Below are 27,879 nucleotides of genomic sequence, written 5' to 3' on the forward strand. Positions count from 1 at the left end.
TCATCAGAGGTATCAGCCATCGCAGAAGTACATTTTCTGTGCAAAACTCTGTTTTGCTGTCAGCTTGGGCAGAGCGTATATAAAGGTCCCCACAGAGGAATGGGTGTGAGTAGAAAGCTTGAAGAAGGAGAATTATTCAGATTCCTAATCCTAGTGTTTCCTTCACGTTTTTCAGGTCTGCCCACTGAAGAAGCACTAGCAGATTTGCTATAAGTCCATGTCCACGTTTTGAGGTTCTCCCTGCCCACTTACAGCCACAGTCTTTATTTTAATTATTTAACTAAGTGTCAGATCTGTACTGAGGGGAGGGGAAACACCCTGGATCCTGAACTCTGTGAGGTCTGGGTGATCCTGAATAGGAGGACAAGGGTTACAGAGGTGGTTGACGTATGTGAGTAAAGGAGATGAGCAGAAAGAATGGAAGGAAAACAGTTGTCCAAATGTGCTAGTTCACTGATTAACTTTTATTGTACAACAGTTTTCCTTAGCGTGCGTGTACATATTTTGAAGATAAATGCATAGTGTTTAAAAAAATCAGGAAAAAAAATACTTCGGATAGATCACTAACTGGTAAAGTTATAACAATAGAATGGAAGGCTTAGAATGGTTAAATGTTAATATACACTACGAAGAACTGTCAGTTGTTTTTTTTCTGAATTATGGTAGGTGCAACTGGGAGTGCTGTCTATTCTTAATACTACCTGAAACTTCTGACTGGGAGAACCTGTTTTCAGTTGTGTATAACTTTGCCAAACACTAGCCATTTGGGCTGTAATTTTCCAAGCTCCGTGACTTTCTCAAGCTGATTCATTTGGGGAAATTTCAGCCAAAATTGTTTGGCTCTTATAAAGAAACGTGCTACGAGAAATCAAGTTTTTGTTCAGTGTATAAGAGTAAAATAGAATTTGGTGATCTTTCAGTTGAAAAGGTCTAGTTTATTCTGCCGTAAAGCAGGGACTTGAAAATTGACACTGAAATAGGAAAGTGGCATTTGCCAGGCATACACTGAAAGTTGGCAAAGCTATACAAGTTTGAAAAAATCAGTATTCCTTTAACAACAAAAATCTGTGCATTGCAGCCTCAGGGAATATTTAAAGCTCTGATAACATTCAGTACTAACCAAGTAGTAAGCCCCATCTTTTTGGAGACACAGAGTAAGAAAGACGGAGAGCAAAAGAGGCAGCTGTTCAGAGAGATGGAAACAGTCTTTGTTCCCTGCCAAAATCCAGGCAGCCTTCACCCGTTTGAATGCCTTACCCCAGTCTATGTTCCAGCTCTCTCTAGCAGTCTCCTTTCTTGAGACTGGAGATGAATCCAACGAGAATACAGGAAACTGCTGAAGGCAAGTTTGGGGAACTAGGGTGGGCTGGTCTCAGGTGAGGGATAATGACATGAACCTCGATAGACTTAAGATGGGAAGAGAAGTATGAAACACTGCAGAGGGGGCTGTGATCTAGAGACAAATAGACGCAGCAGTTGGCAGTGGTCAAAGAGTTGGGATCCAAGCAGGGACAATGTGTACAAGGTCAAGAACACTGGGATTAGGCATTGTATAATCCTGAAGGACTGATCAAGACTGACTTCCTGGGACATGGAGAGTGGGACAAGGTAGACAGAACCATCTGGTACAAGGGACAGACTGATCAGAACTGTAAGACTGGAAAAAACACAGGCTGTAAAGGACGCAACAGGAGAATGAAACTTGCGGGGGAAGGACAGAAGATCTTACGCCCACTAGATCTAACGTAGCACAAAGGATTCTGAGACTCATCTTTCTTTTGCTGTCAGACTGTTTTTCAAGTCTGTTGGTTACACATCTTGCCCCTCCTGATAGTAGTGAAAAGGGGATACCAGCTTCCTGCAGCCGTTACTGCACAACTTCAAGTAATATAGATGTGTGTGATGTTCTAAGGGTTCCACTTCTGCTGAGGATCTGTGTGGACGTGTTGCTGCATCTTCTGTTTTACTATGTGCTTTTTAAAAATGCACTTCACAAGATGCAATATTGAAAAGACATCATTAAAAATAAAAGTGAAGGATTTAAAATAAAAGTGAAGGTCTCAAAATCAGAAATACATTTCGGGTTGCTACAACCTGAGTTCTGCACATTGTATATTTGTGATAAAATCTTTATCATCATTGTTTGCTATTTTTCCACACAATCATGTGCCTCTTAGTACAGTATACAGGTTGAATGTTGCTCATTTAATAGGTGGTTAATCAGGATTCTTTTTCTGCTTCATTTTATAGCCTTATCCCCGTTTACTGAACACTCATCAGAACCATGTATAAGACATAGCTGTTAAATCTACAAAGACATTTTCGTGATACTCTGTGCTGACAGTGACTGCTTCACAAACATTAATGAATGTGTTTTCAAAACACACTTGCTGTGTGAAAAACTTTTGCTAGTGTTCACGTATTTTGTGTGTTGAAAGACAGATTTCAGGGACTCCATTTCTTCAGGATATTAAGAGTTAATTAAATGAAAAAATCAGTTGCCATCTTACTTGGTTTGCAGTTGCCGTTGTCCAGTGTTTCTGTGGCTCACCTTAGTGACTTCGTAGGACAAGTTTCTACTTAGGAGACTTGGTCAATGTCTCCGAGGAGTGTTACGGAGGCAGGTCTAGCATTGGACTTTGGCGCAGCTGCCTTGACCAGGAGATCATACATCTTATGTATTTCCTCTCCCTCAGAAACTGCACTTTTTATTTTTTAATAAACATGGTAAGAATTCAGTGGATGACGAGGCTATCTGTTTAAAACTCAGATTTCTTCCTGAAGCAGAATCCCTCCAATAGTATGTGATTGTGCAACATTTTTTTAAAAATTCATAACATATAAAAGGTTTGAATTACAATTGGTCTGAGAATTTTAATTCAGCATGTCCTCACTTTTGTGTTTCTCACAATATTAAGGATGTTTCTCCATGTGCTTTTTGAAGGCAGTGTAAGCATAGTGCAACTTTTACAGTATTTTGGGAAGAGAGTGACATCTAGGGGCAGGAAAGACATCTTACTTTTCATGTTTCTCTCAATTTTTTTTGTAGCGAAAAGGTCTTTTAGTTGCATGCCTGTGTCATGACCTGGATCACAGAGGTTACAGCAACAGCTATCTTCAGAAATTTGATCACCCCTTAGCTGCTCTCTATTCCACGTCAACAATGGAACAGCATCACTTCTCGCAGACTGTGTCCATCCTGCAGGTAGGATTATTGAAATTGTGTCTTCTGTGCAGTAGAGTCCAGTGGTGGAAATAGGAGTCACATCATGACCCAGTAGATTTCTGAAGCATGCTTAATTTTATTTCTGGATTGTAGTGCTCATTTAGAAGAGTGGGAGATTTATTACAGCAAGCCGGGTTCCCTAACTAGCAACCCAAGCATTCAATAATAGTGCAAAACATAGCTTTTCCAAAATCTTGATATTATAAAAAATACTGTGTATTTGAAGGTCTTTGCTTATGGCCTGCCTTTGGAGTTTTTAGCTTCTGGGCCAATGAGGGTTTTTCCTATGACCACATGGAATAGGAATTTTGAAAATGAAAAATTAGTTTCTCACTTACTTAGATATTTCCAGCATAATGTGCTTCAACAAAGTCTTCAGTCATCCTGAAATTCCGAATAAAAGCTCAAGTACTGGCAAAAGTTTGCATGAGAAGCTTGAAAACCTGCTGTAATAAATTCCGTGAACAATAAATGTGTGGCATGAAGGAGGAAATGTTAATTTTGCACGCATGAAAAGTTTAAACTTGTTTCATTATGTTATCATGTGCTTTTTTGTTATTCAGCAATTTGAAATAAAAAAAACCCGAGCAAGGTAATATTCTATGAAAGAGAGTTCCTAATACAAGGTAATGTGTCCGTATGTTTAATGAATAGAAAACTACAAGAAAGCATGCAGACACATTTTGGGAAATCCAAGTGTGCTACTGACACACAGATATTTTCTCATCAGTGAAAATTTTTTTCATGCTCAATTAGAAGAGTGAGAACTCTCACCTATGAAACCACTGCCAGTCCGTAACATATTTGTGCTCACTGATTTTAGTTTACCATGCACACGCTCTATGCACAACCTTACTATGCTACTGTGCCACTAATTCGTTGTTAACTTTTCTTTCTTTCTGGTCTTTCAGGGGGAAGATATTTATTTTCTTAAATATCTAATCACCTTTTAGGAAAAATACATATTCTGTATTGTATTCAGAAGCACATCTTGTGATTATGGTTTTAGGTATCATATACATTTCATCAGAGAATGGAAGCTTTATCTCTGAATGCTCCTCCATGTAGGAGGGTGTAATTGAATCCTTCAGTGGTGGTATGGCATTAGATTTTTAGTATTCATTCTTCATGTGAGTTTGTGCACAGTGAGCAGGTTCCTCAGTCATTAACACTCCTCTGTCCCACTATGGCTACGTGAAGGAGACTTCAGTCATTCTTCAAAAACCATTTTGCATTTTTCCTGCAGAAATGCTGTAGCTGGTGAAAGTCGCAATTGCCAAGAAGGCAGGGAACCTTTTTGCTTCCCTGCTGCCTCCTCGCTTTGGCCATCGGCCGGAGTGAGGAAAGGGAGATAGGTGGGCAGGGCTGCAGAGTGGATTCAGACACTGGCTACCCAAGTGCCCATGGCTGGTGATTATCAGCAAAGGCAGATTCGAGCGGCCTTTTGGCCTTGCTGTTTTTTCATTTGAATCAAAAAACCTTACTGAATTCCTGGGCTGTTACCAAAAAAAGCCAAGCAACCCACCCAACCCTTTAGGGTTTATCTCAATGAGTTTTAGTTTTATGTTAGTAACCTGCAGTACTTCTCACTGTTTGAAACTTTATAGCTGCTTTGCTCATCCACCTGCAGTTCTAGTGTACACCATACTTCCAATTACAGAGGATTCCATTCGCTAGCTTTAGCTCAACAGGGAAACAATAAAATCTTAGGAGCTGTACTTCGTATGTACTACTCAAAAGCCTAAATGACATGCTCAGAAATGGCAGCTTCTGTCAGTACTTAACAGAATCTGTTATTTTCTAGTAGTATGAACAGAAGGTGTCACAGTGGTCTTTCTGACAGTGCAGCTTCCCTAAAGAATAGAATCTAGAATAATTTAAATATTAGGACAAATAGCCTGTTCTCATGGATTAGACAAGTAAGGTCGGGGAGGAAAGTGTCCCCAAAACCCTAAATCATGAAAACTAGTAGTAGTCATTTCCTGCTCCCAAAGTGCTGATGATGGGTTAAAATGTTCTGAACTTTTTTTTTAAACATCATGTTCTGTGACTTAGGAGTCTGTCAAAGGAGCATTGAGACATAGATGGATCATATTTTCTATTCATTATTCACAATAAATCTACTTGTCCAAGTAAAAATGTTGGAAAATGACGTTTACATTCCGAATGGTGAGAGAAACAAAGCCTATTTGCACCATGGAGGATTTATTTTGAACAAATTATGTAAATGCTTGACAAAAGTCAGAGAAACTTTTTATAAGCTTCAGCCCAAATGCCAATTAAATGTCAAAGCATATCTGCATTTGATATATTTTAATAATATTTTCTATTTGTGAATGTGCACACCTTGACATGGCTGGCTTATTCTTTCTTATTTTTCTCTGTTTCCTCTCAAAAGTAGGAAGACTTTTGACAAGTTGTTTTCCAAATCTTAGAGACACGAATAGTGTTGACTTTTCAAAGTGTGATATAGCTTCATGAGTGATCACAGTGCACAGATGTTGTCAGTTAAATGCACAATAATACATAATGGAAATATTGAAAAGGGATGACAGTGGCATGTTGCCTCCATAGTAGAAACCATTGTCTTTAGTTTATGAGTCAGTCAGCTCATGGTTGAACAAAGCAGCTTTTTCCCCTAAATGTTCATATACATTAAAATACTGTAATTAACTTTATAGAGAAAATTGTATTAGTAAATGCAGCAATTCCAGGCACATTTCGTTTGGAACACTGTGAAAACAAAATTATTTTAGTACTTTAACCTGGATATTTCCTTATCCATATTGTGGGTTATGCGGTATCAAAATTGTACTTCAGAGTGAATCAGACAGTTTACCAACTTTGCAATGCAGTACTCTGGATCAGGATTGAATCACAAGTTCCCAAGCTAATACTGTCTGTAAGTGCTGTGTCTGTAGTGCTTCTAAATCAGAGGAGAAAAAGCTAGCATTTTTCTCTATTAATACCTTTAGGCTTCAGAAGGAGCAGTCCAAAACCAGATCAGTGGCTTAGTCATAGGTTTCATGACAGTATTTAAAAAAAAAAAAGATAAAAATGGGAATTTCAGGCTGTCGACATTTGAATTTGCAACAAAAATTGTCATTGGGCTGTAAAACCATTGTAACCTGTCTGGTGAAGTAAAGACTGAAATCATCTCAGAATTAGAGCTTGTGCTTTTTATTGGTTTTTTACTTTTTCATAGCTGGAAGGGCACAATGTCTTCTCCAATCTGAGCTCCAGCGAATATGAGCAAGTACTTGAGATCATCCGGAAAGCCATCATCGCCACAGACCTTGCCCTGTATTTTGGAAACAGAAAACAGCTTGAAGAGCTTCATCAGACTGGAGCATTAAACCTTAAGAACCAAGCACACAGGTAAAGCAGCAAACCAGTATTAGTTCACTATGGCATTAGCCCTAGAAAGAAAAACCTTACTTTTGCAAAAAAATTTCTGTGTACACAGTAATTTTCTTACATATAAGATTTCTAAGACCAGCTGTGTGTAAAATTTCAAGTATGTAACAGTAATTTCCAGTGTTTTATATTTGCCTGTCACTGCCTTTGGATGTCAGCTACACAGTTCAGTGACAGATCATCTGCAGAGGAAAGTTAGTGCACAGGCAGTTAGGCAGTGGGCAAAAAGGTATAGTGCAATAATTAGTTTTATTTTTATGTCAATATTTTTTTTATTCTGTCAACATGCTTTTTTGGAAGGAATTATGGTCAGATCTCAACCTTTATGAATTAAGATAGCTCTAAGTTTTAAAAATGTGCATTTATATTCATAAATACATGACTCTGTTCACATAAGCAAAACATAGTGCAGCCTGGATGAGAGGTGTGGCTCATAAGAGGCTTCATTAAAGTGCTCATGCAGTCCTTCAAGGCTTCTTTACTGGAAAGTGGATCCTGTCATTAATCTAATGCAGGGAAAAACTAGAGAGGTAATATGGGAAAATATTGAGTCAGGATTCTGATTTCTTTTCAAAAGGAACTTTGGTACTTGGGTCTTCTTTCTGAGGAGTTTTACAGGTTTTTGCCAGTAGTTTTGAATAAATTATTACGACACTGTAGGAAGGGCAGTTTTTAAAAGCTTATTTCCCAGTATGAAACTGAAGCTTATCAGACTTGAATAAACCTCAGCATCTTAAAAAGACAAAGATATAGTAGCTCCTGATAGTCTCAGAATGACATTTACCAAAAATCTTGAATTTAGGGTTTATAAAATTTAAATAGGATCACAACTATTTAATGTGTGATTGAATAATCTATTATGCTGATTTTTTTTATCTTACCTGCCCTCAGAGCATTTTCAGTGCAAAGCCACGTGCCTGAAGGTAGGACATCAGTTTGTAATGTGGCTAAACAATCCGAGACTTCTAGTTGTTACCTGTACGTACAGCGGAATGCTAAATTTGGCCCTTACGTGGCTGCTGAATCCTCTTGCTTAACTCAGGGGAATTGTGCTTTGCCGTTTATCTATTGATTATATTGTGTATTTGTTTATTTTCCCTGGTATATTTGTCTGTTGGTACAGTTTTAATGACTGCCATGACATTAGGATGCAAGTTAGCCTGTTGTGTGCTTTTCCCATGGAATAGGCATTATTAACAAAGATACAGGTGTCCTTAAGTGTCATCTTAAGTTCTCCATTGGGTGGAAGACACATGAAATCATTCATTAATTTGCCAGTTTTCTTTATAAAAATTTGATTCATAAACCATAGGTTTGGGTAGTAGACGAGTGCTAGAAAAGTGTTTAAATAAGCTTTTTGTGTGTGTGCCTTATTCTAATAATGATTATAATCCTACTGATGCTGTTCAGTTATTCTGTGAACAGGTTTGTCAGTGTATAGAACAGAGTTAAGTGTGTAGGATTCTTGTTCTGTCAGGGTCAGAATTCATTCCAACAAAGCAATGACAGAGTACTTTGACATCGACTCAGAACTAGTTTTTCCTGGTTTTGGAACATGCGTTCCTCTCTCTTTAAAGAACAGAAAGAAACACAGCAACAGGATATGCCATCTTTCTTTTTATAGACTTGTACTGTGTTTTCAGAAAATCAAGGAGGGACATGCGAGTGTTCTAACAAGCAGGCATTCTTGTGTAGTTGTCTGTGAATGTGATTGTGCAGAGGATAGTCAATGAACTCTGGTTGCAAGCGATGCAGGGAATACTACAGGGGATATAATATGCAATTTGTGTGATGCCTTACCAATGAATCATAAACAAGTGAGGAAGAAACAAGCAAGGTGGGAGAAATTTTGTAGTATATATACTTTACTACTGATTGAACTGAGGAAGGGCAAACAAAAACTTTGCAGTGTGATCGTTAATTCTTTACTGAAATTACAATTTAATGCAATTTTATTTTAGAGATAGAGTGATTGGTCTGATGATGACGGCTTGTGATTTGTGTTCTGTAACAAAGTTGTGGCCAGTTACCAGACTGACGGCCAATGATATATATGCGGAGTTCTGGGCTGAGGTATGTGTGTTTCTTTTGTTTAATCTCTTTATAAATGGAAGTATCCAGGAAGAAAAAAACAACCATAAGTATTTTTCAATCGATATCTCAGCATGCTTGTTTTAAAGGGTGTTCACTCTCTTTATAAATGGAAGTATCCAGGAAGAAAAAAACAACCATAAGTATTTTTCAATCGATATCTCAGCGTGCTTATTTTAAAGGGTATTCATTGGTGCATGCATGTGTTTTGTTGTTTACTCTGAAGCTATTTAAAGAGCTGAGTTAGCTTCCTAATTTTCTGGCAGTGTTTTTTCTCTCTGTTAAAGATGAATTTAGAAAGTGTGTCCTACCATAAAGTGACCAAGTAACAGAACACAGAAGAAAATCTGTAAGGTTTTTTGAGTCGCTAAGTGTAGTTTTGTAAAGGATCTATTTCTATTCTAGAAATCCAAAATATGAAACCAGCTTCCAGGTCAACTGCATTGAAACACACTTATAAAGCTGTAGTATGAGTCCAGGAAATGCTAAAGCAAATATGACAAACCTTAAAATTGTTCTGATCTGACCATTTGAATCTTCTTTGGGAGCCAGCCCAACAACTGGGTCTCAGAGAGAGCTGATTTTTTAATATGCTGAAAGTTACTCCACAGATAAGATGTACTGAGAACTGAAACAAGGCATTGAGCTGTGCTAATATAATCATGTTCATAAATAAAGATGCAATCTCTCACGTGTCTTATGCTGAGGAGTAAATGTTCTAATTGTTTAATTTTTAATAAATATCCCTGCTTTAGAGATAAGGAATAAATTCTGAGGGTGTTGCATAGAGTTGAATTAAGCAGTTTTAGAAGATACGCTGTATTTTCAGAACTACTATTGCACATGTGTATGATAAAGTGTTGTTCTTTTCTGTTATGTGCTCTGTGGAAGTCTGCAGAATTCAGTGGGCTTATTTCTGTTTTACACCAGTGTAAAATGGAAATCAGGCCCACAGAGTTGATGTAGCATGCATATAGTGTGGAGATTGTTGTCCTGCCTGTTGCGTGTTCATTATGAAATTCAAGATCTGCATGGCTTGGGGGTGTTTTTTGTATTCACATGTTCTCAGCTCAGACTACAATAAAATATTTGAAAAATGCAGACTGTATAAGCTGAAAGATCTAGTTCAGCCCTCACTTTCTAAAATGTCAGCACTGGAAAGTGAGTGTCCTTATGAGTGATATAATAGAGGTATAATGTTGATGTGCCTCACTGATTACATACTTTTTTGCTTACAAGTAAAAAGACTTTTTAATGCAAATCTTGTGAACTCAGTGGAGAAGGAAGGATCAAACTGATTTTTCCTACTCAACAATAGTAAAGGTGGAATTATGGACATAATTGAGCCTGCCCAGACTTTAACCTGTTTTGTAATCCAAGGATGAGTTAATAATGGTGGATGTTGTTATATTGCTACTTCATAGAGCAAATGTAAATTAGAAGTTATTGACAGAAATTGAATTCTGTAATTGGTGTTCTACTGAATCCTCTTTAAGAAGAGGTTAACTGATACATGGCAGAAGTTGAATATGTTGTGATCTAGTCAGGATGGCTGACAAATCCAGCCACAGGTCGAAATGCTTCTGGAAATTGGAAAGCTGGAGTCAGATACAGAGAAAATCCTGGGAAAGTGAAACCAATAGAAAGTTTAGATTGTGTTTCACTGCAGAAATTGTTACTTAATTGGGAAAAAAGGTAAACTCTAGAAAAGTATATTTGACGAGATTGAATGGTTATGTTACAGTTTTAAAAGTAGGATAGAATGTTGCTTCTAATTACTACTGAGTTCATAATCTTAGTATGTTGAATGATTTATTCAGAGCATTTTTATAATATTTCTTCTCTGTGTAATCATTAACTAAAACAATAACTGCAGAAGAGGTTGCAGCAATTTTGTGATATGTCACGCTGATCTTTTCTCATTGAACGAAGCCTAGTGTACCTAGTGTTTTCAGCTCAGATCTACCCTGATATCACTCAGCATGAAGCTTTCCCACAGTGCTACAACTCAAGCAAAATAATACATTTGCTGATCAATTATATAGGATTACAAGCTTGTATAAGATTTGTCTGCTGTGATTTTTTTTTTTTTTTGTGAGATATGAGGCACTAGGCAGTTAGTTGTTAAACCCTTTCTTGCAGTATTTAAGAGACTTACAAGCCTCTTATACTTGGAGTATGGCTATAATACGAACTTCTTGGCTTAAAATTTCAACTTTAACTTTCTGATCATGATCATAGCTATGAGGATAAAAGCAGTATTTTTTATAACAGTATATCATATATGTGTTCGTACATACTGGACACAAGAAAACACTTGTGCTTCTGCTGCATGTGTTCCATCTAAATGTAGTACTTTTTTACAGTGAGGACGGTCGACCAGTGGCACAGGTTGCCCAGAGAGGTTGTGGATTCTCCATACTGGAGATATTCAAAACCTGACTGGGCACAGCCCTGAATCACCTGCTCTAGCTGATCCTGCTGGGGTAGGTAGGTGTGTGGGATGGATTGGATGATCCCAAAAGGTCCCTTTCAACCCAAATCATTCTGTGGTTCTGTGATACCTTTTTTCTTTCAGGGTGAAATACTGAACATAAATCTGAGCTTTGCTCAGTGTTGGCATAATCAGTCAGAGGCTGGACAGCTTCCTCAAAGCTCTGACTTCAACTTTTACTCAGGCACTTGATATTAATCGAAAAGCAGCCTAATCATATGATCATATAATCATATGATGCTAAATGGTTTAGTGTTGAGGTTCTTATCATTGAGACTATGGTAGCTGAAGACAGTCTTGGATCAATCAATTACAGTACTTCAAGCAAATGGGAAAAAATTAAATATTATTTACCGGTGGCACATCAAACCAAAATTTGCTTACAGTTCCTAAATAACAATCCACTGAATTTCTGTGCTTGGAGTTGTTTCAGGCATCTTTTTTTTTCTCAGCTGAGGAAGGAGGCCTTTCCTTTTGTTTCTTTCAACAGTAAAATGTCTAACAGAGACTAGATTTGATGATTCTAGCCTCTCTAAGTACTTGGTGAAAGAAATATGTGATATGAGAGAATAGTACAGACACCAATTCAAAAATAGCTTCTTGACTGCCTCTCTTGTTGGTTAATTGAGCAGGATCATAGTTAATAGGTGATGTTGAGGCCAAATATGCAAGACTTCCAGAAGCCCCCATCTTTTCTACACTCAAGGTAGTTGCAAGACAGTCAAACAGAAAGATGCTCTGCTCACACCAGAATCAATTTATTATATTGCAAACTTCTCTTTGAGTAAAGTTGCCAAAATCCTCCCTTGGAAGGGCACGTTGGCACTTGAAACGTGGCTTGATAAAATCTTAGGAGAAAGGTGTAATAAATTGTCTTCTGGAGATGCCTTCACTAACTGTAGCAGAAACATGCAACACGGAATTAGGGAATGTCCCAAGCTTTCCGATAGCTAAACCTCTGCAGGCTGAATCTCACATTAACGGACACAGATAAGCAAATATTGTATAAGCAGTTATCCTGCATAAACTTTCTCCCTAACTAAGGTGTATTGGGTTTGGCTGGGATGGAGTTAACTTTCCCCATAGCAGCCCTCATAGTGCTGGCATTGACTGTCGGACATGGGGGAAGCTTCTGGCGTCTTCTCACAGAAGCCACCCCTGTAGTCCCCCTGCTACCAAAACCTCACCATGCAAACCCAACGCATAAGGTTAGCAGTTTGAAGATGACATTGACTTTGGAATCTCAGACATGAGCAGCAGCCAAAAGCAACCATTGCTGTGGCTGTAGTTGCCTTTATAACCTCAAGATTAAAGATCCGTGGTGTTTTGACAATGCAGTTGAGGAAAACTTGGAAAACTTCAATTTGTTACAGAAAGTAGCCAGCTACTTACGGATTTTTAAGAAGTAATTGTGTTCAGGCCCAGTGTAGCGCTCAGAAGTGTGTTTTGGCTGCTCTGCTGGTAATGGGTGAAATACAAGGAGGCAGTACATTACATATATCTGGTCTTTGTATATACTGCATCTTTCCCAGTATTCCCCTTAAGAATGTAGAGGGATAACATACTTAAAGAATAAAAGGCTGTTTGACAGGCAGCTTCTTTCTTCAAAGCAGCATGGTCAAAAAGACTGGATGGTTGACAAAGACGGCACATTGTAAATTCATCTGTTTTACTCAGCTTTTCGTTGGATGGGTGAGCTGTGTTCTACTGGTCAGTGTATTATAGTGCTTTAAACAGATAATGTTTTGAGAGATGAAACTACCTATGAATAGAACAGAATAGGATGAACTGATTTCTTTGGTTTTATTCTTCCAGTTGCTTTTTATTATGGAGACACCCTTGGAAACAAGGAAAACGTGTGTACGTTGGCTCAAAAACTTCATTTTCAGGATCTGATATTTTCATTATCATTTAGGTGAATGTATAAAATGAGCCTGTCCTTGGGCAGTTTTACGAGATTGCCTTAGACCAGTTCCACACATTATTTTAAATTCTGGATTTTTAGATTGACACACAATAGAACATGGAAATTAATTAAGACCTTGTAGTCTTGATTTTTGTTTTCCTAATCTCTCTCTCTGCTTTTTTCCAGGGTGATGAAATGAAGAAAACGGGTATTCAACCTATTCCAATGATGGACAGAGACAAGAAAGATGAAGTCCCTCAGGGTCAGGTATGAACATGGTATAAAACATGTATGGAAAAAACTTTTTATATATTAGTGAATGTTGCATTTGACATTAGGGTATGTGGGCTGCTGAATTCTATGTTCTGTATGCAAAACAGGGTTAATTTTTATTAAGTAGCAGTGGAAAACTTGTTTTCAAATGTTTACTTCAGTGACAGTGTGCTCTTTGCTGTTGTCACCTGTTCCATTCTTTGTACTTGTAACTCTAGCTAAAATCACAATCACCTACGGTTTTGAGAAGTGTCAATAACACTTTTTTAACTTAGGAAGTGGTTGCTTCAGCCCTTAGATAAAAGGTTTCGCTGTTTTGTCCTGAATGCAAAATGAACTTTGTCTTCTGTTCCTGGTTAAAATATTCAGGTTCAGATTTCAAAATATTTGTGATTTTAGACCAATAATTCTTCATTAGTTTTTTTGATAACTACAACCACTGCTTTTTGACATTCCTTAAAAAAAGAATAATGTGAATAGCTTCTTGAGGATAAGCAATAAAGGGTGTATTTCTAAGAGCCACAGTCATCTGTTTTTCAAAGTCTTTAGATATTGATTTGCCTGTGCACAAATGTGCAGAAGTGACTGCTTTGTTATGCTTTCCCTAGGGAAGACCGGTATTTTGTAAACATAAATTTGAGGGGAAAAAAGGTCTTTGAACTAACTTTTTTGGAGTAGACAAAAAAGGTAGCTTGTCCTTTGATTATCTGAGCAGAGAAAAATAAATTTAAATTGTCCATTGTCCATTCATGTACATATATATGTATAAAGTTTTTTTTATTTCAGTGGCACTTACAAAGTGTTTCATGAACTCTGAAATTAGCAATAATATTTAAAGTAAGTTAGAAATGACAAAGTATCACAAAATCGCTGTAGATTAATTACTTGGTAAGCAAGACTATGGAAATTATTATATTCTGACAATTTACTCCATATGCTGTATCATATTTTAGCATAAAAACTATTACCCTTATTATGGTAAGGAATTAGCAGTTAATTTACTAAATTTGTGTGTTTAGTATAAGCCTAAAAAGAGAAGAAACATTTTTCTGCACTGGGTTTATTTTTCCACACACTATATTAGTTATCTTTGAACATCTTGAAAAGTACACAGTATTATAGTAGTAGTCATCTTGGCATTCGTGAAAGAATTGTTAATGGGGTGAAAGCACAGATCTACAAAATAAGCTATTTTTTTTGTCTTTAAAAAAAAACGCAGTAAGTATTTTTCCAGGTACTGTCTTCATCAGGTTCTTTTTTACTTTGTGCTCTGTTTCATGCTTCTTAAGAGTATAACAGTAAAATATTAAGCAAAATAGGACATTAAAACCCAACATCAGTAGTATAGTTGTAGCTGCTGTATCTTACAACAATGTTACAGCAAAATGTGAGATGTAGGACATACATAATTCTGTGAAAGTAACCTTTCCTATATTTATGTAGAGACTGAAGAATTTAATAAAGCATAAGCATCCATTTCCTTGGGCTCTAACAAAAAGCATTAACGAGTATTTTTATGTGGATTTTAATTAAAGCATTAATACCTTATTTAAATGACAATGATGTTTAGGAAATGAGGATTTGTATAAACATGTAATCTCTGAAAAAACCTTCTGCCTCAAGTACTCATCTTTGATGAGAACAGCTCGTACTTCACTCTTCCTCCAACTTGGCTGGCTAGATCAGTTGGTCTCTGTTGTGCTTTACGCCCTTTGCAGCACAACTCACGTAAGGTCTCTCAATTGGATGTCTTCCTACTGTGGAGCCTGCGCTGAGGATTTGTTCCTGACTCAGCAAGGATCCCATCACCCTCTTTTCTGCCCTTCCTTTTGGAACCCGTGGAGAAAATAGAAATGCCAAAATGATGCAGTGACCTAAAAGCCCTTTTAATAAGCAAGTCAAGCCAGCCTGAGTAATGAAGGGAGAGAGAAGGAACAGTTCATGTGCTTCAGCCTTTCAAAGCTCATCCCAGAAATACAGTTTTCAGGTTGAAAATAAAAAGTTTACTCTTACGCAGCAAGGATTGAAATGTTAAGGGTGATTTCTTACTTCAGTCAGAACATTAAAGATCCAGCTTTTAAAGCTAGCAGTGCATTTAGGATGCACGGTTGGAGAGACAGGAACAATTTATTTCAGAAACAAAAGATATTTTCTAGTTCCTTTTGCTTATACATCTTTAGGATATACATATACTGCCTTTCCTGTAGTGACTTCAATACTTTGCTTGTACCTGAGTGAACTCTAGGCTTTCTGTCTAGCCACAGCAACATAAAAATCAATCTGGAATAATTTATTAAGATAATCTAAACCTTTTACAAAAGGGATTTGTGTTAGTTTGCTCTGGTCAGAAATGGAAACTCTCGCAAAGGAATGTTTTTAATTAGCTTGGCTTTATTCAAAACCTAAATCCATCGAGCCTTTTAGGGGTTTTCCTCCTTGATTGAAGTGCATTTTAACTTAAAAGCTGTCAGGAAGGACCTTAAAGGACACATTTTATTCTAAATACTGGGGTTCCAAAGATAAGGTTGTTTGGAATATATTGCAGATTAACTTAGTTTGGTTGAAATCTTTTATGTTTTGCAATGGCAACACACTTCTCATTGAGCCAGAAGGTCTACAGTGTGACTGTACCTAAGGTCCCATTTTAATTTTTGATAGCTATGGAGTAATCTGCTATTTTCTAGTGAAATAAAATAGTCCCCCTTCAAAACAAACAAACAAGAAAAAAAAGAAGCCCCAAGAAAAAACACATAGGAAGAAAACAACGCACTATGCGAAATAGCAAACTTTTTGTTGATGAGCCAACATCACAGCTGTGTGCAGCCTTGCCTTCTCACCAGCTGCAGTTTCCTTCTACTCGTTACATCATGATTACTTCAGCTCAGACTGTTGGGTTCTCAGGTCAGAAAATGTATCTTATTTTTTTTAAAGTACAGAATGGTCTTGGTTACATAGCAGTATGGGAGGAATCCCTGTATTGATGGAGGTGAGGAGAAGAGTTGCTCTTCGTTTTCTGAATAAGGGCCAATGTTTAGCCTGTTAAAAAGAGACTCATTATCAAATGCTTTGGTCACAGTACAATACGTGGTTATTTCACTAAAAGGCATTTAAAAACTCTGCCCAAAGAAAGGGATCATAGTGCACTACTGTAACTATCATGAGAGTCTAGGAGAAATGAGTGGTGTTACAATGGATCTGAATTTAACCTGTCATCCTTGCTAATATATAAGAAGCATTTTCTAAAAATTCCGTTGTGTCATGACAATTCAGCTGTGACATGGTAGCTGTCATAGGCCCCTAAGCCTGTATAAATCAGATATCATTAAAAAGGTGCTCATTTGACGTTCTCTAAATAGGTTTGCATGATAATGGTAAAAATAGATCACTGAACCGCATACATGAAAAGAAATTGCAAACCAGTTATTGATCACAGCGCACACCTTTTAGAAACTTTCCAAAGGTGCAAAGCCCCTAGCATCTCAGGTAAATTGAGCTATGGAATACATACCCTGGAGGACATCAGAATAATCCAGAATCTGACTGTATTTTGGCAATCCTGCACCACTTTCCCGTTTTAAAAAAAAGAATTTCATCACAAGAATAGTGTTTGCAGAAATGGTTCAGTCATCTGCACCTCCTTCCTGCCACTACTGACACCAAGAAGCCAGACAGATCCTGAGCAAATCAATTGAATCAATTGCATAATAAAAGGTCCTGTAGAAAATCCTATCTGAAGCAGCCTTAACAGTCATAAAAGAGAGGCATGTAAGCAAATTGTAATTGCCAGAGACTTCCCTATTAGTGCTTCATTTTAAAGTATTTGGATATTAAGAGGAGATGCAGAAGTATGAAGTACTAACGTAAGAAGTAATGAAGTAAGTAGTAAACAGCTTTGAGCTAGTTGGCTGTTAACCTTCAGTGTTGTAGTTTGGCAACATTTAACTATTTTTTTTCATTGTTGTTTTTCATAGATTGGGTTCTACAACGCTGTAGCCATCCCATGTTACACCACGCTTGCACAGATCTTTCCTCCGACTGGGCCGCTACTCCGAGCATGCAGGTGAGTAAATGTGCAAGTTTTTGCATAGCGTGTAGCTTGGTTAAAGAAAAAGCAAACACGCTTTGCAAGTTTGTCTGGAAATACAGACTTTCAATTTTAGAATTTGCATGCAGATAAACAGGGATACGCATCTCACATTAATCTATGCAGAAACCCAGAGGCAATAACTACTGGCTGGGACTATCCAATGCAGATCTACAGACACAGCTGATTAAAATGTGTTTGACGCCAAAAACATTTAGAAACAGGTTCAGTGCTTATGTATTCCTATCTGTGCTGGTTCAGTGCAATTTCCCTCTGTGTCCTTTTTACTTCAACACAGTTCTCACAACTGAGATTGGCTAGAATTCTGTTTCATTAAGAAAATGTGGTTTTATTTCATGTCACAACATTTTTATTAAAAAGCAGGAAAAGAAAGAGCCCTGGAATATTCAGTCATTGGGAGCATAAGGGTAGTACCGCTGGAATGTGGGAGAGGCAAATGTAACTTTGTCCTGTGCATCAGTTGGAATGTAGCTTGGGATCTTCTGGAGGAGAGGCAAGGGTCCTTAACCAATTGGCTGCTTCTACCCTGGAATGATGGTGGATCTCTTTGTAGGTAGTTCTGTCCAATAATTATATCCTGGACCTTAGCAATCTTTCCTGACAAAACTTCTGTTGAAACCAGTATATGCTTCATGAAAATGTTCCAGTTTCAGGTTAATCAGTGTTCTCTCTAAAGAAAAACAGTTGGTTCATAAAATGCCAGCAATCTTTAGTTACATCCACGGAAGAGAGGCGTGTTTTTCTATGCTCTTACTAGCACCTCTCTCGTAATCTTTTGGGTTTTTTTCTCTTGTGGTCCTTAAATTCTAGCTTGCACTGAACTTTTTCTTTGTCCTGTATGGCAGACCTACCTACTCTGTCATTTTCCTGATCTTGTGGACTAAATGCTCTGTGTGAAGTAACAGAAGGGTGCCCACTATATACAAAATGCAGTGAAATTTAACATAGTGGTTTGCAAAATAATGATGTCGTTTGCACCCAAATGCTATTTTGTGTAGCTATGAGAAGAATATGTAGGTCTGCATCAGTGGGACAGAGGACTATATTAACAAAAAACAGTGAGTATCTAGGAGCCATCATTAATAGTCAGCTTCCTCTAAGGTCCTGCCGCTGGGCATGGCTGTGCAACCCTTAGATGGATATGGAGGGAATATTAAGTAGGATTAGAGTCTATATCTCTGCAGTTATTACATTAATGGGGCTACAGCTGGAATCCTGTTTAGTGTCTGTGGTTTAAGAAGAGTAGATAAAGACACTAGCAAATAAGAGAAGATTAGGAAAGGGCTTAAAGAATGTTTTGACATCTTAGTAGTAAGAGACTAAAAAATCTGACATAATGTATTTAGTTTACCCAAGAGAATGACTTTATCAAAATCTGTAACTGTCTCCATAGTATGTTTTCTGATTAGACAAAGCTCATTAATTTAGTGGATAAAGACTACTTGAAGCCCAAAGGTTCAAACAAGGAATATGGTGGATGTCTTTTTTTAGCATTTGGAATAATGCCAGTTGAAGATCTTAAACCAAGGCTAGGTATACTTTTTAAAAGAGAGAGGTAAAAGGGATACAGGTCTGGGGCACAGTTACTGTGATGCAATTGCCAAGGCCTGTCTTTTCCAGGCAGTCAGGCTAGGTGATCCTTATAGTAGTGTCTTTTGTCCTTAGAAGCTATGAAAGTAACAATGTCTGGTAAATAGCAGGCAGTAATTTGTTATCCTAAATTGACTAATCTGGAAGTATTCATAGGTGCGGATTTTAGTGGTTCCATCAGTTACAATATAGCATTAAACTCTTCTCTAGTTTCAAAATGCCATGGAGTGCATTACTACCATAATGGTATGAAAGTCCAAATTCTGTTTTGGAATTCAAAGTTACAGCATGGAGTAGGAATGTGTACTCCCTGAGCCGTGTTGACCTAATATATATGTGTTGATAGTTTGATTATAGATAACTGAATAATTTGTACCCTGACAAATAAAGAAGAGTGGCTTTCAGTGTGAAATCAGAGAACATGAAGTAAACTACAGAACTGCTTGTAATCCTTTCAGTCTTAACAAGGTCATGAATCATCCAACTGCTTTACTGAGAGGTAGTCTGAGATCTTGGAAGTTTTCTAACTTCTTTCTCTTCGTAATCCCTGCTTGAAGGCATGTTGCTTCAGCTGTATTGATGGCTGCAAGCTAAATGGTTGGTTATTTGATCCATGTAACTGGAACACAGATTGTGCTTTGCAGAACCATGTTTGCAGACAGAAAGAGTTTTATACTGTTTACATGGACTAAACAGCATCAACTATAATACCCACCATTAGAAAGGCAGTAATGCTTATCATGAGTGTTTCCAGTTACTTGTTTGTACTCAAGCTAACAAATATTGTCAAACTGCTTTATATATGTGAAAATTTTTATTTCTTTTGTATTACGTGTCAACATCTGGGTGTACTCTTATTCCCCAAAGCAGTATTTATATGCTTTTAACATGAAAATGTCTTGCAGAGTCTGTATGATTAATTAAGTAACCTCAGCGCTGGATGTCAGGAAAGTTCTGTTACTAGCACAATCAAATGGGAGGTCTTAAAAATGGGTTTGTATTTACTGTAGAACCATTTGCATAAGCCTGCCAGTACCTGTGGTAGGAAGTTAGCATTGTTATTCCACTTAATGGGAACTGAGGCTTAGGGAGGCTAGGTTGAGTGCTTAAGACCACACAGCATCTTTTTCAGGAACAGGGTTCTGGGAAGACCCATATCTTTTGATTTCCAGCCACATGGATATCCAAATGAGGCTTATTTGCAAAAGTGACTTGTAATGCTTGATGGTCTACCTTTCAATACTCAGCTGCGGAGATTTAAAGTTGAATTGTAGAGTATCAAGCACCCACATACATATGAAAGGGTCTCCATGATTCTGAAGATCAAGCATGAACATCTTTTCAGGAGTGGGTTTCTCTGCAGAAGGTGTGATGTCTGAAGTAAAAGCAATCACACTCCTGGCAGAGATTACGTGAACCTTTTCTATTCTAGAGATTAAGTTTGTTGTTTGGAATTCCAATTATAGTTGTAATACCGATACTTCTGAAAGCTACACTGGCACAGTCTCCAGACTGGGCACAGCTCTGTACAGACACAGCTCCCCACCTTGCTCTTGTGCATTCCTTAATTTAGATTGCACTGATGCAAAGCTGGGGCACAGATGTGTGGATGGGGTTTAAGATCTCTGTAAGACTAAAGAGCTTCCTGAAAATCCACACCCTGGCATAAAGTTTTCTGAGGAGCAGTTTAATAGTTTTAGCTTAGCCTTGAAATTACCCTCTGCTGTCTGTTTGAGGAGGAAGTGTTGAGAGTTCAGACTTGGAGACGCAGAGTAGGAGATCAAGAACAGAGATCTAACTTCAACTCCCCAATTACTAAAATGTTATGTGTACTAAACATACTAAAATGTATGTTATTGCAGGGTTTAGGTTACTCCAGAGTGTTTCAAATAGCTGATATTGCACTACACTTTTTTTTTTTTCCCTTTATTTTTGACGGGTGACTGTTATTGAGTGTGATGAGAGGAATACAGCCTCATCCCTGTTTGGTATTGCCTCAGCTGCTGGCTGAACCAATTTCCATATCACCCCTTTACCAGCAGTGCTCGTTCTTGGAACGAAGAGTTTAAGCTGCTGCGTCCTTGAGTTGTTTGGAACACAGACACCAGCTGCAAATAATAGCAGCAGAAGCAGCCAAGGCAGGATGTCAGCATCAAGGTTTTTGTTTTGAGAGCCTCTGGGCATTTATTCCAGACACTTAGGAGCCAGGGCTTCATTGGGAGCACAAAGGCAAATGAATCGTATTATCTACATCTTTTAAAAAAAAAAAAAGTATCAGTCACTGATTTCCCTGAGGTAAGGTAGCAGCAAGGATCTAGAAGATTTTCTTGTCTAGTAATTTATTCCACATTTTTAAATACTCTCTTGTCATTCTGTGCAGATCAAAACTACCAGCCACCTGTGTTACAGCGTTCAGAATAAGTCCTATGTGTGTTTTGTAGCCCATGTACTCAGTAGGCCTACCAAAGTGGCAAATCTATGATAGTATATTTATTTTGAGGATGAGGTGAAGTGATACATTTTTTTCCTTTATTCCAGACCCAATCATTTTAAACAATTTTCCATGTGCTTTCAGGTCTCTTAATTCTCGCTGAAATTGATATAATTTTAAAATATTTTGGCTGCAATTCTCCTCATTACTTCCCCAGCTTCAGGAGAGGGACCTAGAAATAGTGACGGTTCAGTTGTTCTGATCCTTAGTGCCCGATTGTATAAGCTGAGATTCAGCGCCATATTTGCGCTGGCTTCATGACTTCCAGTTGGCCTGGAGCACTGGTAGAGCAGGTTTCCATCTGCTGCAGAAAATGGTGGAGGTGTTCCCCTAAAGGGCACCAGCTTTCTTCAGTAGACTCCATCAGATCCTGCCTTTCCTCATCCCCAGCAAATGCAACATTTTCTTTTCTTACCTGTTCTCTGTCTTTCCAGCTCATTATTTGCTGTTTTATCAACTGTTTCGGCAAAGCTATGACATAAAAATCAGAAGAGCTCTGCCACATAAATGCCGATGTAATAAGATAATATGACGCACAGCATGTAGGACCTTAGTACTTTTACCATCCTGTTTGTTTACTGAAGACTTCTAAGAACTGTTGTTTTAGTAACTAGGTATCTGATAGTATGGAATTGAAACAGTTGAGCTCGCTCTTTCTGTATTTGAAGACTGAATGCTAGATTTAGCCATAGGTTGCAAGTATGGTCCACTGTTGGATATCATCAACATAGACTTCCAAGTCACCGGAGTGGTACTAGTGTACAGCGAGTAAGATTATGGGTCTGTATGGGTCTGAGCTTCAGATCTGTAGAACATTACCACCTTAATTTTTCATCATGTTACGGCTTGCAAACCAAAATTTGGACTTGGGGGTTGGCCAGGCTGTGAGACACTAAAAAAAATTTCTGTCTCGAGGAAGGGGTACTCTTTAAATTTAGTAGATTGACAGTATGATCACCACATTAGTAATTGAAAGGTGATACTATGATGTTGGCATGTGACATTTTATACACTATTGCGCAGCCCACATGCGGGAGTTTCAGAAAGCTTAATGCGCTTCTGTGGTTTCCAATGAAGCAAGTTTGCTGGCAAGAGTCCTGATCTCGGTGGTGGTTTTGAAAAGGGCCAAAGTGCCATATGCTGTGGTAAAATCCCTGAAGTTCGAAGGGAGGAAGGCCACTTGTCTCCAGATTGCTGTTTCAGAGTCTCTGCAGACATGTCTCTCTTGGGTCACAGCTGGGTTTTCTCTGCAGCCATGAGGGCTAGAAATTTGTAATGGAGGCAGGTACTAGCCTCTAGCTCCAGGGCTTGTTCTGGGGAAGGTATGCTGTGGGCTTATATACAGTCAACATGTATATGAGCCACACAGAATTACAAAATGGGATAACTGAAGGTGAAGGATGAAATAATGTAAAGATGATAAAAGCTTGATTACATACAGGTACTTGCATGCAGCATAAAGCTACATCTCAAAGTATAGTAGAGCAGACAGTATTGTTAGGAAGAAGTCCTAGTAAACTTAGGAACAGTGCTTTACCTCTGATTTTCTTGTACCTCCAGGGACAATCTCAACCAATGGGAGAAAGTAACAAGAGGTGAGGAAGCCTCTATATGGATTCCCTCGCAGTCCCTTGCTCCTGGGACCTCAGATTCACTTCCTGTGAAGATCGATGACTGAACAGCAGCGACAGATTGCTTTAACCTGAAAAGCATCCCTTCTTGTTTTGGGGGTTGTTTTTTGTTTTGTTTCATTTTTATTTGGGGGGAGGGGGGAAGGAAAAAAAAAGCTACAAAATGCTAACTAAGAAGCCAATCTGCCTAGGAAGGTAACACCCATGGAGTTACCTCAGCTAAATGACTCTGGCAGCCAACCTCCTGACCTACACCAGTGACACGACGTGAACAGAGGGAGAACGACAACCCAGATGTTTTGGAGTCAGCTATCAAAAGAGAACTTACGACTTGTGAATATAAAAGACTTATCTCATGGGCTACATTGCTGAGGCCTTAATTTAAAACTGACGGGGCGGGTGGGGGAAAATCTTAGGGGGTACTTCTAAATTGTATCTTTCTAGTAAGGGTTTCAATGGTACTTTTATTATACCATACTGTGGCTGGCTTTAACACCAGTGTCACTTGGGAGTTCTTGGCTATAAATAGAACAATATACCCATTGCTATTGTGAATGTTTATGTGTGATCTACTTGTAATCAGTTTGAACTCCAGCAGAATCCTTGGAGACTATAATTCATGCTTAGGTTACAGTGAATTCTCTTGCTGCAAACTAAAGGAAAACAAACATTCAGGTTAAAGCTTTAAAGTACTTCATTAAGCATCATGACGCAAATTGTCTGTCACTCCCAAGACAAGGCAAACGTTGAAAGAACTAGTGACGGTGCTTTGTTCTTCAGAATGATTTATAAACCTAGACAGCTCCTCCCTCAAAACACTGGAAGTACTGGATATTTATCTCCAATATGAAAGAGAGTTTCAGGTTGGAGTTTTTGTGTCCATAGTGACAGAAGTATCAGATTAAAATTTAAAGGTGACAGCAAAGATTTCCTTGCCTAGGTCACAATTAAGTAAAGTCATCATTTTTATTTCTACCTGCTGAGTTGTATTTTAAAAAGTATTAGAGACATACCTGAAGTATACTATCTGCTGGGAACAAAAGCCTTGTCAGAAAAGTCAGGTCTGATAAGAGGGATTGTGGTACCATCACAATAAATCAAAAATGGTTTTGTATTGACTAGCTTTTGTGTTGCACAGTAACACTGCATGTCTTCTACTGCTCTTTTCCCCCATCCCAAGATGAGTGAAATTAGGAAACTTCTCCATGTGTCTGTTTGCTTTTTTTCCCCCTAGTTCAGCAAAATTTCCAGGCTTAGAACTGCCTATCTTAGTGAAAGAATAGCTGACTGAAGAAAAGTACTCTAAAATAGTGTGTTTACAGTTCTGTGCTGACTTAGGCTTCAGCCTTACAAACTTATGCACAGACTTTAAGACCTTACATTTAATGCCACTCTTTTAAATTTAGTGCAATTGTACAGGGTATGTTTCAACAACACTTAATTTGCCTTCATCTTTCTCTTAAAACTAATGAGGAAAAAATCTTCATATTGATCCACGCAGTAGGTGAAAACACAGTCTTTGCGTACCTTTCACATACAGCCTATGTTGCATTATATGCTTTTTCACAGATAATACGCTCTTGTACTGGTTCCGTGATAACACAGCCATTTGTGTAACGGCAACAAATAATAGTAGGGACTTAAAGACAGAACACAGGTTCTCTTTTTCCATCTCATGTCTGTTGAGCTGTATTGCTCTAATAAGCATGCCATCTTAGGGGTTTCATGTAAATGACTTGGACTCTTGAGTTCTGCCTTCTGTTATGGTCGAGCACATACCAGTATCTGTACGTGTGTACAGTATGTGATACGTAATCGCATAATGTTTAAATGCACTTAAGCCTTTGCAGTACATAGATATCCCAGAGGTTGAGAATTCAATATGAAGTTATGTTATTTGTATGATACAGGTTACCCAGCAGCAGCCGCATAATTTTTTTCAGTTTGCTTTACCAATTCTAAGTGCAGAAATTCATTGTTAACCACAGCAAACTATTTTGGAACAAAAAAAAATGCAGGAAACAATTACACCACTGTAGAATGAATAGTATCTCATGCTGTGTCCTCTGCTTTACTCCTTAGCAGTTCTGTTTTAAATAAATCACGCAGATGCAACCTTTCATCCGCTAAGTACTTGAGACACAATCCACGGTTCCTAATTTACATGGAAATTATCAAAAAAAATCTATGGTGACTACAAAAATACTCCCTGAAATTCAGATACCCCAACAACTGGATGGAGTGTTTTTCCTTCATGAGTTAAGTATATTTGCTGTTATTCTGCCACTTTGAATGCTGATCTTACAAGCATTGCAAAAATATTCCTTATCACACTGTGTCTGTGTGTATGGAAAGCTTTTAATTCACCTTTTACTCATTGACAGTAAAGATAACTTCACCCGTTCTGCTGCTTACCATTCAAAATATTTGGCAGTATCGCACGATATTTTATGTTTTGAAGTTTATAAGTACTGATACAGAACATGTTTCCCTAGCAAATTTGTCAGATTGGCAGTAAATAATTGTACTATTAATGTATCAAGTCAATCAGGTATTGTTTCTGATATAGCACTATCCAAACCACATAAAATATGTTTGCCATAGTATCACGTCCATTAGAATTAAAAATGTTGGCTCCAGTGGTTGTGGTTTGGTTTGTTTTCCTGGTGTGTAAAAGGAGAAAGGTCGTGACAAAATGTTACTCTTTGTTAGCACCTAGACCAACAAAAATAGCCACAAGGGGCTGTATTTTCTAAGCAAATTTGGTCTGTCTTAGCATTTACAGAGTACAGATTCAGATGTGTAAATTTTTTGTAGAAACAAACTTACACCTGCACTTCCAAAGTCAAACCCACCAAAACCTAAAACTTCGAAGCCACATTTGAATTTCATGGCTCAAGTACGTTGAGATTTAATTGTTCAAAACTCCGGACTTGAACTCACAAATGGAGTAAGACATCTAGATCTGTAAGACATCTGGCTCGTTAAGCTAAACTGCCAAAAGCCGTTCTTCCTTGCATTTTTATCCTGCTAAAACTGATCTTGCCCAAGATCAATAAGAATGTATAAAAAACCTAACATCTCTTCTTTCCTGGAAGTGTTAGACTTTATACTCCTAGAACTGCATTATTTTTGTTGATAATTCCAATTGCTTTTCCCCTCTAAGCCTGGTAATGGTAAAAGGACTGTTTGAAGCCATACCTGAGCATTTCTAATGTGTTACAAAATGGTGCCTGAAAGGTATGCACTAAGTGAGAAAAATAGTTGACATAGCATGATACTCATCTGAGATGTTGCATATTTTATTACAGCACTGACAGAAACTCCATTGTTATAATTAATCCATGAATTTTGTATGCTAGTGCAACATTCTGCTGTAATGGTTCAACTCACGGCAGTATTTTTTTTTTTTATAACTGACCGTTAGAGAAATGCAATGGGTTTTTGTAGTTGGAGTATATGATAGAACATATTTACACTGGAGGGGACGTGCAGTGTGGTATTCATCTTTTCATGTGGCACAGACTTCTTTCATGTGTTTAAAATTAGTGTGATCAGTTTGCTGTGACTGCCTTTAGAGCATTCTAAATTAAAATTAAAATTTAAGTTAAAAGTTAAAATTGTAGGGATAGCAAATAGCACTATTCTTGTTAAAAAATAGAGATTGTTAGATACTCAAAACAATTATGACCCTCTTGAAATAATGCATTTGCCTCAAACACTGTGATATAGGAACAGTTCTGTGAAGTGGAGCAATTAATTTGTTCATTCTAAACACAGAAAAGGCTTTCTGCACACTACTACAAGGAAGTTCATGTTCAAACTTTAGCTTATATATCCCAATTTAGCAAAGGCACACCATAACTCTTGTTTTGCTTTCTGACCAAAAACTGTGCTCGATTGTAATACGGGTGTATACTCTGTCAAAAAACCTAAAATAACAGACTGCTTTCTAGGGTAGATCAAACTGATTTGTAGAGTAGATTCATATATATTCAAAATTCAGGTTGGGCTGTTATGTGAAGAAGAACGAACTTCAAGGTAACAACATTCAACTTTACTACATTTAGTGAGCTGAAAAATTTGTTTTATATATATATATATTTACACACACATATATATATATATGATACATATAAACTATCTTTGTAAAAAAATATGCAAGTGCAATAATTTAAAGAGGTCTTAACTTTGCATTTATAAATTATAAATACTGTACATGGTGTGTAATTTTTTTCATGTATTCATTTGCAGTCTTTGTATTTAAAAAACAAACCTAAACCTTTACTATTACGTTTGTACAATAGAACAGTAAGCATTTATTATGATATAGTTCAGTTGTAAATAAATTCACAAACCAAACAGCCAGTACATTATGCATATATGGGTGTCCTATTGTGAAACCTGGTTTTGCTTTTACTGCTGGCTTTAGCACAGCAAGACTACTTCTGTGGATATGTAATTATACATATAAATATATGTATGATACATAAAATATATTTAGAAATGTTCATAATTTTAATGGATATATCTATACATATACTTTGGTGTGAATATTACTGAATACAGAGTTTTTTAATATTATTTTTCATGTTTATTTTTGCTATTATTGGGAGCGGAAGTGAGGGATGGGAAGTGTGTGTGTGTATATGTAT

The 27,879-nt window shown here is 37.6% G+C and overlaps 1 protein-coding gene across 3 annotated transcripts in view; it reads left to right on the forward strand.

The window, feature by feature from the left end:
* PDE10A (phosphodiesterase 10A) overlaps positions 1-27,808 on the forward strand; it is a 197,091-nt gene extending 169,283 nt beyond the window's left edge. For 2 of the 3 annotated variants that reach the window (XM_030021938.2, XM_030021936.2), the window contains exons 17-22: positions 3,050-3,205; positions 6,432-6,604; positions 8,605-8,716; positions 13,321-13,401; positions 17,379-17,467; positions 23,154-27,808. In XM_030021938.2, the coding sequence (XP_029877798.1) occupies positions 3,050-3,205; positions 6,432-6,604; positions 8,605-8,716; positions 13,321-13,401; positions 17,379-17,467; positions 23,154-23,271 (729 nt within the window). In that variant the 3' untranslated portion in view covers positions 23,272-27,808. The remainder of the gene's footprint in view (positions 1-3,049; positions 3,206-6,431; positions 6,605-8,604; positions 8,717-13,320; positions 13,402-17,378; positions 17,468-23,153) is intronic. The other variant, XM_030021937.2, reaches the window with a different exon arrangement.
* Positions 27,809-27,879: the final 71 nt, after the last annotated feature.

The sequence above is a fragment of the Aquila chrysaetos genome, chromosome 8 (assembly GCF_900496995.4).
Source record: "Aquila chrysaetos chrysaetos chromosome 8, bAquChr1.4, whole genome shotgun sequence".
Lineage (NCBI taxonomy): Eukaryota > Metazoa > Chordata > Aves > Accipitriformes > Accipitridae > Aquila > Aquila chrysaetos.